The following is a 12255-nucleotide window of genomic DNA, read 5'->3' on the forward strand; positions in this document are numbered from 1 at the left end:
CCCAAAGTGTTTGGTTTTTTTTATTATTATTTCCGTGCCCATTTCAGGTGGAGCTTTTGGAAATAATCAGTCAGTGCAGTTTGTATATTGTGGATAAGATTGTGGAAGAACTTACCTTGCCTGTGTTTGCAGAAACCCCAATATTTCAGTGCTCTGGAATGGGTGTTTGACATCTGACAGGGTGTCATCCCCACAAACCTGTGAATTCCATCCCTGACAGAGCACTTTGCAGGTATTTAGTGAAGAGTTTTCCATCTCTCCACGCTGGGATTCTGAGGACTGGAACTGCTCTGTAGGACGTTGCTTGGCTAGGACTGTAGGACTGTGTTTTTTAGGTAGAAGGACAGACAGGTTCTCTTCAAGCTGCTCTCCATAGAGATGGACCATCCCAGGGCAGCACCGTGAAGGAAAAGGCTCAGTTTGCAAGGAGTGGGGTGAGATGAGATCCCAGAGGGAGTGCAGTTGTAGTTGCTTTTGGAAAACTGGAAGTGTGAATGGTGGAATGCTTGGGAAGTTACAAGCCAGATGAATCCAATGTGGAGTAACTGTTTGCAGGGAAGATGGAAATGAGGATAAGAAACTTTTGAGAGATGGGGACTAAAATGCTGGTTAAATGGGGATCAGGAGTCTGGAGTGGAAAACCAGTATAAGAATGGGGCAGGGGCAGGAAACTCAGGAGCAGACTGTGCTTGTGAAGCCTGACTGAAGCTCTTGTCAGACATCAGAGGGAAACCCAGATTTCCTGCCCTCATCCTTCTGGTGCTGTCAGCATTTGCAGCAGCATCTCCTCGTGCTGACCAGCAGCCCTGTGAGACTGTGCCTCCAGTGATTGTGGAAGTTCTATCCCTTCTGATGGTCCACAAAGTCAGTATGATGTGATGGAGAGGTATGAGTTTTCTTGGGATATTCTAAAAGACAATAGGAAGTTGTAAAATGCTGGTTTTTAGTGATTAAAGACTATTTAGGTTGAACAGGAAACTTTAATTTTGATGGTTTCCTGTTTCTTTTAACACTTGTGGCTGTAACACTTATGTCCTAAACTAAGCAGTTTCCTGTTACCTGTATTATAAAATGGGGTTTATAAAAGGTATAGTTTGAAGTTAATATCTGAATTTTCTAAGTACATGTTTTTACTGAGCTGTCAACCCTGATCATGTACCATGGATTCTCGAGGTTGCTTTCATAGGTGAAATGTTCGATGCTTAAAATTCTTCTGGCAAAATAAAGTTCTCTGATTCTTACTGAGTTTAAATTTGTCTAAAGATATGAAGTGGACATTGCTATCTGTTATTTACTACAGATACCAGACTACAGGAATGCTGTAATTGTGGCCAAATCTCCTGCGTCTGCCAAGAGGTGGGTAAGATCTGCTCTCTTGCCTTAGAGCAGGAAATCTCTGTCGGGATTTTGTTCTTAGGATCAAGTGAAGGACAAATACCCAATAATTAGAAGATGCAGCCTTCACATCCCTCCCAATTCTCCCCTGTCAGCTGTGTGGTTTTTACATCATCGCTGTAATCATAATAAATCTAAGGAGAGTGAAAAAAACCCATACAAAAGGATGCTGTAAATCAGTGCAGTGCTTATGTTAAGAAGGTTTTTAATCATGTTATTTATGTTTGTCGGCATTTACATTATAAATCTCCTGCTGTAAATGAGGAGAAGTGGCTGGGGGTGTAATGCCATTAATCCAGATGGGTTTCTTAACATGGACATAACTAAGAACATGGCTGATCAGATCCTAAATACAGATGGTGAAACTGGGTTTGCTGTTTGAGGTGATTGTGATTGTGAAGTCTTTGGTGGCTGAATGACTGTTCTTAATTCATGAAGCTTTTTATTGATTTTGTCCTAAACTCTGGAATTCCAGTGCTGTCAGCAGGTGCTGTAAGAGCTGGATGGTGGTTTAAGAGATGCTGTATTTGCTGTGGTGACAAACTCTTGGTTTGTGGAAAAAGTATTTAGCCTTCCATGCCAACAAATTGTGATACTCTGTGTTCCTTATTTTCTGTAACAAATCACCTTTTGTCATCTTTTTTCTCCAACATTACTTTTTATGATTTCTTTTGGTTTTGGCCAGGTAATACATTACATTTGTTCCTTTTCCATTTCTTTTCCACAGTGTCAGTATTGCCTCTTGGGTGGAGGCAAATGTTTATTGCAGCATTTTAATGCTTATCCAGTAATAGTCAATGCCAGCAAATAGACAGATGAATTGCACATCATGCAGGGATTTGTGGGGGAGAGGAACCCAGAACTCTATTGTTTAGCTTCTTCACGTGTTCCTATGAGTATTTAAGGACAGTATTTGACGAGTTACATTGTATTGGGAGAAGGATAATTCAGCCTAATCCAGATTGAAAACAATCTAGGAAAATACGTTTGATGAATGCCTGCTTGTGAAAAGAACCTCTTCATGGTGAGGTTCAGAATGTCTCTGTGGTTTCTGAGCTCACTGGAAAATTAATAAATCATTTGACTTTGAACTTTATTCAGTTTAATACTGCATTTTAAGGTAATTAATATGGTTTTATTGATAGGATTATTCCTGCTAAGTCATAAGTCTTACTGTTTGTAATAATAATTACCTATAATTAACTACTTGCAAAAATATTATAACTGTATGATAACCACAGGGTGGAAGATTTTTCATTTTTAATTAACTGAGTATCACAATGGGCAAATTATTCTCTGGACTTTGGATTGTTTGGATAGTGAAATAAGGCTTAAGGACAGAGGAGGTGATTCAGGCACAGGTCTGAGGTGCTGATGTTAGAGCAGAGTGAATCATTGTGGATGTGCTGGGCTTGCTTGGACCAGAGGAGACTTGGATAGGTGGCTGAGGCAGGATCCCAAACCCTTGGGTGTGCAAGCTAAGGTGGGATGGATCTGCTCATTTGTATTTGCTGCTTCCAATATCTGGGATGCAAATTCCTATTTTCCTGACTCTCTGCTTTTCCCACTCCCCCAACTAATCTTACACTTCTTTACAGAAATTTCTAATTTTAGTTGAAGAAATTCTGGAGTGTGAAGAAAATTCATGTTAGCTAATTAAAAAATTCCAAGCTGTTCAAAAATCCAACTGTGGTTTGTCAGGCAGAATGATCATCTAGATCCCCTTTCCCATAGGGTATCTCAGGTTATGTGTCAGCAGGTCAGGGATATTGTCTTTATTTAATACTAAATAAATAGGTGAAAACTTGTTTTCTCTTTTTATATGAATATTTTTTTCCCATTAAATGTAGACAGTGCAGACATCGAGGCTGTTCTTGGTTAGTGTTAGATGTGCCCTGCTCTAAAGCATGGGATCCCAAGGATGCTGGAGAGTGTTATTTTGGCTGTTGGGCAAAGCAGAAGGGAGTAGTCAGCATTTTGTGACTTGCAGCATTTTTCCTGTTGCTTTAAGGCCCATATGGGCACTTTGAAGGTTATTCTGACTTCAACAAACCTGATAAAAACAAGATATTGAGAGGCAACCGATTTCTTCTATGAATTCTCCTCAAATTTTAGGGTCGTTTGACTTCCATCCGAAAACGTTAGAAATCAAACGAAAACAGGTTAAGACTGCACATCTTTCAAATGAATAATTTTAGATTTAACCATTTTTTCCCCTGGGTTCTTTTACCCCTTCCCCTGCAGGGCGCAGTCGTTTGCCGAGCGCTTGCGGTTGGGAATCGCCGTGATCCACGGGGAAGCTCAGGATGCCGAGTCTGACATGGTGGATGGGCGGCACTCCCCTCCTACAGCCAAATATGTAGCTGCTATCCACCCCAGCCTGGAGATCCCCAGTAAGTAAGTGTGTGTGGGAAAGTGTTAGCTGCTGTTTTCGTGGGGTTAGGGGTTGGGTTTGGCAGGGACGGACTGTCTAAAAGGAGTGGTTCTTCACGGAGGAAAAAAAATCATCTTTCTTAGTGGGGAGAAGATGATTCCTTCTTGCTTGAATGTGGATGTGACCTACAGCTGCACCACCAAAACTGCAGGGCATGAACCCAGTGTGGGTGTCAATGGGTGACTGAACTGGTTATGTTTGCAAGCCACTCTGTTTCTGTGCTGAAATTAAAAATTAATTGAATTGGTAAAGAAATCAGGTATAAATGAATATAGTTAATATTTTAATTAAGCTTAAAAAATTTATGTATTAGAATCCTGCTGCTTTTCTCAGTAGTGATGTTGAAATAGTTGTTGCTTCATGTCTCTAATAGTTGTGACCCATCAGACATTTCCATAGTTCAAATAAATTGTATAAACTTTCTCTTTTCTTTCTCCTTTCTGCCCTTCTAAAAACATTTGCCATTAATCAGTGCTAATTCCCAAGGAAAAACCACCCATCACAGTTGTTGGAGATGTAGGAGGAAGAATAGCTATCATTGTGGTAAGTGAGATGCCATCAGTTCTCATAAATCAAATGAAACATGTTAAAGTTGCAGAAATCAAGTAGCTGTTCTGTATCAGTCACTAAACTTTGGGTTGCTGGTGGACTTCTGATAGGATGGGGCAGCACTGACACACTCACAAAGCTGGCTGGGAGCTCTGCAGGGATCCACTCTGAAAGCAGCACTGGGACCTTGTTTCCATGAGCAGAGCAGGTGAAATTCTGTTCAGTGCTTACCTGAAGGGGTTCAGGTGCTGTGTGCACACCACGGGAGGGGAGGATCAGCCTGTTCTTCCTAGTGGTGAGTTTAGAAATGCCAGTGAAGCTGAGGTGATGGACGTGGACTTGTTGGAACAAGTCTGGAGGAGGCCAGCACGGTGATCCGAGGGATGGAGCAGTTCTGCTTTGAGGAGAGGCTGAGAGAACTGGGATTGTTCAGCCTGGAAAAGAGAAGGATCTGGGGTGATCTAACTGTGGCTTTCCAGTACCAAAAATAGAGAGAGACTATATATAAGGCCTGCAGTGACAGGACAAGAGGGAATGGCTTCAGACTTACAGAAGACTAGGGTTAGATTGGATAGGAAATTCTTCCCTATGAGGGCAGCTGCCCCATCCCTGGAAGCATTCAAGGCCAGGCTGTGTGGAACTCTGAGCAACCAGGTCTAATGGAAAGTGTCCCTGCTTGTGGCAGGGCTTGGAATGAGATGATCTTTAAGGTCCCTTCCAATCAATTCCTTGATGCACTCATGATTTCTCTAAAGCAGAGTGTTATCTCTGGGTTTGTTGGACAAAAGGGCAATTTTCTGATAGTTTGGTGTTTGTTACACTTGGTGAAGCTATGCTGTCAGTCAGATGTGCCGTGTTGGTCTGTCTGGTGTGGGGAGCCCTCAATAACTCTGGGATTTTGGCAGGATGACATCATAGATGACGTTGACACCTTCCTGGCTGCAGCTGAGACCCTCAAGGAGAGAGGGGCCTACAAGATCTTTGTCATGGCCACCCACGGGCTGCTGTCCTCAGACGCTCCCCGGCTGATCGAGGAGTCTGCCATCGATGAGGTAAGTGTGGAGTCTGAGCTCTGAGCACGGGATTTGGGGCTTTCCTAAGCCAGCAATTTTCTCCTCATTTGATCATTGACACATAGCATTAAGGATTTAGATGGGAGGTTCCTGGTTTAGGCTTTCTTACTACGGAATTGTGTGCTGGAATATTAACATCCACATGTCTTTAAGCTGTAGCAGTGGGAAATGTGGGAAGTGGTGAGATGCTGGACTGTCAGTATCAGCACACCTTTCCCTTCAGTGGGTGGGATATTTTTGTGTCTCCTCTGGATCTGTGTGGCAGAATGAATGAATGAAAGGAAGGAGGGACAGTGCCATTAGTATCCATGGTTACCTGAAACCTATGGCAACACATGGCTGTGATCCTTCTATGATTGTGACCCTGACAGTAATGTAAAACGTTATTTTGTCAGCCAGAGTGGTTTTGTGGGATCTGTAAAACTCCCTTTCACACTTCCAGTATAAAAGGTGGAAAACATAATGGAACTTCATCTTCCTGACCATTTCTTCTTCCTGTAGGTGGTTGTTACAAACACAATTCCACACGAAATACAGAAACTTCAGTGCCCTAAAATCAAGACTGTGGATATCAGCATGATCCTGTCAGAAGCCATTCGCAGGATCCATAATGGGGAGTCCATGTCATACCTTTTCAGGAATATAGGAGTGGATGATTAAAGCTTCTTCCTCTAAACAAACACCCCGGGCCAAACTGGAAGCGAACGGAGAACGAGCTGTGAAGCATCATGCTTACCTTAATATTTTCATTGAGCCACTTCTTGTTTTCTCTTGGTTTAACTATCAAGGTAGAACAGTTTTTAAGACTTTTTTTTTCCCCTTTGCAGGTTTTTTTTTCGGGGGGGAGGGGGGTTGATGGGAATAAACAATTTACAAAAAACTGTTCTAGTTGCTTTTAGGTTAGTTGCACTATACAGGATGGAAAAATTCCACAAAACACTTGAGGCAAGAATTTGGCTTCTAAATTAAGCATTCCTTTTCCAAAGCTGCTTGCTACAAGTGCTTTAAATGATAACAAAATGAAGTGACTGTATAATACTTGCATTTTAAAAGCCAAAAAGGTTGTACTGTTGTATGCAGTTCAGTGATTTTGTAGGAGTGCTTTTATAGAAAAGCATATGGAATATGCACCTGTATTTATTTTCTGCAACAAAGAATAAAGACTTGTTTTGTGTGAGCTTTCTAAAAATGTTCATGTGCTTGTCCTTTGTCTTCTAAACTGTGTCCTTAAATATGGCAGGTGGATATCAGGGAGCAACAGGGTCTTGCTCAGACAATGGCACAGATTCCCAGAGAAGCTGTGGCTGCCTCATCCCTGGAAGTGTCCCAAGGCCAGGTTGGACAAGCTTGGAGCCACCTGGGATAATGGGAGGTGTCCCTGCCCATGGCAAGGTTTTGGAATGAGATGATCCCTCCCAAGCCAAACCATTCTCTGATTCTTTGACTTGAGAATATTGCAGGGGGGTGTAGGTTCCAGCTGGTAAAATCCAAATCATCTCATCACAGGTAAATGAGTTTGTTTTTTGGGTTTTTTTTAAAGGTTTTGCACCTGTCCTGAATGTGCAGGTGAGCTAAAAACTACGCCATAGTGCAGAGCTGAACTTGTCCAGGTTTGTTTTCCCAGCCCTCCTCGGGCAGGTGTGGTGGAATGGCCAGCTGGCTGCCAGGCAGCTCCCAGTCCCTGAGACTCCAAGTTCCTCACCTGTTGCAGAGAGAACAGTGGTGGAATTGATGAGCATTTAGAGGTTGTTTGGTTTAATCTTTCCATCATGTCCTACAAATGAGTATAAAGCTTTTGGCGTGTTCAGAAGTGAAAATTAACCTTTGTTGACACCGTTTCTATGTTGGAGACAAACTTTCAGGGACTTCGGAGGGTTCATTGACTTCAAAGGATAAAACCAGGTGCTTTCTGTAATGTTAATGGATACATCAGGCTGATTTATTGACATGTGTGGGCACTTTGGATGTGTTAATGCAGGTCAAATTCCAGCTGAGCACTGAAGGGGAAGGTCGGTTCCTCTCAGGGATGTGCAGAGCTGCTCCCGGTGCTGCCGCGGCTCCTTCAAAGAGAGGAGAAGTCTGACCTGACTCAGTGATGGGCATATTAACTGCACCCTGTTTATTTTATTAGTGAGACCTTGTGAAAGTGTGCTGACACTTGGGAATGAGCCAGATAAGCACAGCAAAATGATGGCTAAATACTCCAAAACAAGGAATTCTGAAGTGGTTTCCTGTGCCTGTCTTGTGTTGGCCTTCAGAGGAATTGCTGTGTCTGCCTCTCTCCACAGCTCCCTGACAGGAGGATGCAGCCTGGTGGGAGTTGGTCTTTTCAGTTAATAAGTGACAGGGCAAGAGGAAACAGTCTCAAGTTGCACCAGGAGAGGTTAGGTTGGATACTAGGAAAAAAATCTCGTGGAAATGGTTGTCAGGAGTTGGCACAGGCTGCCCAGAGCAGTGGTGGAATCACCAGGGATTTAAAAGCAATGTAGATGTGGTTTAGTGTGGATTAATGGTTGAACTCAGTGAAGTCTTAGAGGACTTTTCCAGTCCAAATGGTTCCATGATTTTGTGATCTCTTCTGTGAGGGTCTCTCCTGGTCAGCCCTTGCTGCCGTGCCAGGCTCCACCCCAAGCATTCACCCACCTCCTGTTTGATCTTTGCTTTAAAACACAGAAAACCCCCCCAGCTTCTACTGGTTTCATGCAGTGCAATTATGATATTGATGAGGGCTCAGGAATTTAAGAACAAACTGCATCCATAAGGCTGGACTGCTGGTCCTTTGGCTATTGACAGTATTGGGGTGGTGGAAAGGGAGGGTAACACGTGAGGCATCACTCAGACATTTTTCAACCCTGGCCATTTGAAAGACACCAAAATCAAGGAGTTTTGGCTCCCTTGAGAATGGAGAGGGGTGGGAAGCACTGGAGGCCAAGGCTGCCCACCCTGGCACCTTTGGAAGCACAATTCTTGCTGCTGATAATGATAATCCCTGTTTAATGATAAATGTTCTTGGACTGATAATGAGTTACTGATTCAGTGACTGTCCCTGTGAGGCTGAGGATGAAGAGGGAGGCTGAGCAATGAAGGAGCTCAATTCCACTGCTGGATCTGTTACCCCCTCAGAGCAGTTCAGCATTGCTGACCTTGTTGCCGTGGTTTATTTTTCCTTAAACGGTGGTGTGGGAATATGGGTAAGAGCCTGTTGTTCCTTTCTTATTCGAATAGATTTTATTTACAGGCCTGGCTTTTCTGCATGGAATATTTGAAAGCTTCTATTATTTTCTTGTAGTTTTCACTTGTGTATTTTTGTGTGTTGTGCTGTGTGGAGCCAGGTTGGGAGAGCTGGGGATATTCACATGGAGAAGTGAGAGGTCTGGGGGTACCTTAGAACCCCTTCCAGTGCCTAAAGGGGCACCAGGAGAGCTGGAGAGGAACTTTGGACAAGAGCCTGGAGAGACAGGACAAGGAGAAATGGTTTCTCACTGCCAGAGGGCAGAGTTCAATGAGACACTGGGAAGAAATTCTTGCTTGTGAGGGTGGGGAGGCCCTGGCACAGGGTGCCCAGAGCAGCTGTGGCTGCCCCTGGATGCTGGAAGTGTCCAGACCAGGTTGGATGGGGCTTGGAGCAGCCTGGGTTAGCAGGAGTTTGGAACAAGATGATCTCTTCCAATCCAAATCATTCTGGAATTCTGTGACTTGCTCTGTTTTGTATAAATCCTCTGCCCCTTTCACCCCCTATGGAAATGCTCCTATAGCCTGGGAGCAAGGTGGAATTAACCACAGAATTAACCAATTAACCATCTGTCTGCTGCATGTGAGCAGCTCTGCCCCTAGCCTAATGCAGGGTGTTGAGCCAAATGCCCTGATAACAGCCCTGATAACAGAAACAACCATCAGCTACAGCAGTTTCAGATAAAGACTCTCCAATTGCATTTATTCTGCCTTGCAGAAAAATCCTGAGCAAAGCTGTGTCCTATTAGCCAACCTGTCTGCTGGGGATGGCACTAGGACAGGAACATCCTCCCTGCTTCCCCCTCTCCAGGTGCTTCCTTTGCTATTCGTGGCTCCAGGTACCTGGGGTGCAGCCACTCTTTGGTGTAATTAAGCTCGAGTTGCAGAGCTCCCATTAATTATCGAGTCTCCTGTCTCTTGGCTTCTTGTCTGGGAGACTTGGGTGCTTGTGACTTGTCTGGGTTTTTAGGGGGAGGGTGCTCTGTGCTGGTCTTTCCTCCTCCCAGTCTTCCTGCAGGGTGAACAGGAACACTGTCAGTGGCTATTTCCTTGCTGGGAGAGAGACATGACCTGGTGGCTCTTGTGACACCTTGGGCACAGGGACATCAGCACCACTGCCACACTGAATTCCTCCCTGCTTTCTCCACTGCTTGCCCATGCTTTCCCCCATCCTGTCCACCTCCTCCTGCCAGAATTTATCTCCTTGGAGCTGTGTTTTCCCTTCTCATTGCACAGAGGATGCTGGAGTTTGTTGGGTCTTCCCACAGGCTGCTCTGAGCTTGGGGAGGCATCTGTGGAACCAAACATCCATTTCCACCATTCCTGCCTGCTCCTGCTGACTCCAGCAAATTGTGGCTCTCCCAAGTTTCTTTTCTCCCTCCTCTTATTTCTGTCTGAACTTGACAAACTGGCTGTTGGTCCTTCCCATGTCTGGCACTGACTCCTTGCACAGAGCCACCTCCAGCAGGGTTTGTGGCCAACACAGCGACGTGTGCTCCTCATCCTCCTGGAGACAAGAAAGCCCATCCCAAACCCAGCAGGGATGTCCAGATGAGCTGGGATGTGGGAGCATCACTTTCAGCCACCTGAACTTTATGCGTTAAAGGATTTTCTCGCTAAATTCACACACATCCCTCATCCCACGTGGGGGCTCTTTGGCCACACTTTGCTTTTAGAAGCCACGGGGATTGCCTGTGCCTTGTCACTCCAATCCAGACCTTGTTTTTTTCCACCTCCTTTTCCTGCGTTATCCCCTGGGGAAGCACCGAAGCTGGTCCAGCTGGCACGGGCGCCGTGCCAAGCGCTGGGGCACCTGCAGCTCCTCCTCTGCTCCCCGCACATCAGCTCGGCGCCTCGCTCCTGGCCGGCAGCGAAGGCTCCGGGCTCTTCTTCCTCAGCCCGGCGCTGCCCGGGGGGAATCGCTGTCGCCGGCTTCGAGTGGAATGTAAGAAATGTGTGATTAAAGACAGCGAGCTCTGTCGCAGCAGATGGGCCATTTCACAGTCTCGAAAGGTTTGGGAGGAGCCGCGCAGGGGGTAATTAACACAGCCCTGCTAATTCAGCTCTTCCAGTGTCCTACGGTGAGGCTGGAGTCGGCTCCACGTGCTCGGGGAAAAAGACATTTTGGAGCCGAGTTCCTATTCCAGCCCCTGCGGGGCAGGGACGTGACTGAATAGGTCACCCATTCCCTGCTTCCGCACACCTTGTATCCAAAGTCCTTGGGTCCTGCAGGGGGAAAAAATGGCTTTTGTGGTGCTCAAGGAGCTGGTGGGAAATGTCCAGTCAGGAGCTGAAGGGCTGAAGGTTCCTGCTGGCAGGGTGCCAGGGGCTCTCCGCCATGTCCCCATGCCCAAAAGGTGTCAAGGGGTATCTGAAACCATTTTTGGGTGTAAATGTGCCCTTGAGGGTGAACCAGGGCTGGATCAGGAGCAGAGACAGGGTCTAGGACTGCAGTCAGCATTGAGCTGCAGCAGTATCCATGGTTTTTTCTGTCTCTTTCCTCCTTTCTGACAGCAACTTATGCTCTCCTGGCACTGGCCTGGGTGTTTGTGCCTGTCTACATCTCATCTGGGGTATGTACAGCTGTCCTGAGCCTGTCGTGAGGAGTGTGGCCTTGGACAGGTCCCCCACTCCCAGGAATCCTGTGGGACTCCTGAGTTGTGCTCTGGGAAAAATGCTGTCCCCTTGTCCTCCCAGGATCATCCCAGGAGGACGAGGCCTGCACAGGGCAGTGATGGTTCTCTCCCTCTGGCAGATTGTCACAATTCCTGAGTATCTCCAGTGGAGGTTTGGAGGGGAGAGGATCTGGATGTACCTCTCCAGCCTGTCACTCCTGCTCTCCACCTTCACTAAAATCTCGGTGAGCAGCTCCTCCTTCAACTCTGTGACCAACCCAGGACTTATTTCCAGTTATCAGAAGGTTATTTTTGGGGTTCAGACCTTGTATAGCCAAACTGAGGGGCTGCATCTACTGCGGGATGCTCCAGGAAGAAGTGGGACAAAAAGTGGGAATTTGTGGGCAGACGCTGTGTGTGACACCCCAGGAGTTCAAAGATAGATCCAGCAGTGATGGTCCTTTCCAGGGGGCCCTGATGGATGTGTGGCTGTGTGTCAGGATTCCCAGACTTGCCTTGTAGCAGAGCTTGTGGGTGAAATGTGCTCAGAGGTTGGGCTGCATTGCCTGGGTTTGCCTCCAATCTCTGGCAGTGATGCTTTCCAGCATTCCCAAAGGACCTGGGACAGCCAGGGACTGAACTGGGAATGTGTTAGTTCCTTTGGGGCTCATGGGTTTTCTCAGGAAAGGAAGCCTTGCTGCAGCTACAAGATATTCAAGCCTGTGCAGTACCTGGAAATCAGGCACTTTTCCACAGGGATGTTTTCCCCTCGTTTTAACCTCATTCACAACTCCCTGTGTGCAGCCTCTGCTCACGCTGGTAACCACGGGAAGAGTTTATCTGAGGTAAAACAGCTCAAGAGCCTGTGATACCAGGTCTAGGGCAAGCGGGAGAGAGCCTGGCACAGACAGCCCTGGGGGGCTGGAGACAGCGAGACAGAGATCAAGAGCAAAGAGCT

General features: G+C 46.1%; 1 protein-coding gene across 8 annotated transcripts in view; it reads left to right on the forward strand.

Moving 5' to 3' along the window:
• PRPSAP2 (phosphoribosyl pyrophosphate synthetase associated protein 2) overlaps positions 1–6640 on the forward strand; it is a 77757-nt gene extending 71117 nt beyond the window's left edge. For all 8 annotated transcript variants that reach the window (XM_066329897.1, XM_066329889.1, XM_066329895.1 and 5 more), the window contains 5 exons: positions 1301–1356; positions 3640–3788; positions 4302–4372; positions 5284–5430; positions 5953–6640. In XM_066329897.1, coding sequence (XP_066185994.1) covers positions 1301–1356; positions 3640–3788; positions 4302–4372; positions 5284–5430; positions 5953–6111 — 582 coding nt within the window. In that variant the 3' untranslated portion in view covers positions 6112–6640. The remainder of the gene's footprint in view (positions 1–1300; positions 1357–3639; positions 3789–4301; positions 4373–5283; positions 5431–5952) is intronic.
• Positions 6641–12255: the final 5615 nt, after the last annotated feature.

The sequence above is a fragment of the Sylvia atricapilla genome, chromosome 15 (assembly GCF_009819655.1).
Source record: "Sylvia atricapilla isolate bSylAtr1 chromosome 15, bSylAtr1.pri, whole genome shotgun sequence".
Lineage (NCBI taxonomy): Eukaryota > Metazoa > Chordata > Aves > Passeriformes > Sylviidae > Sylvia > Sylvia atricapilla.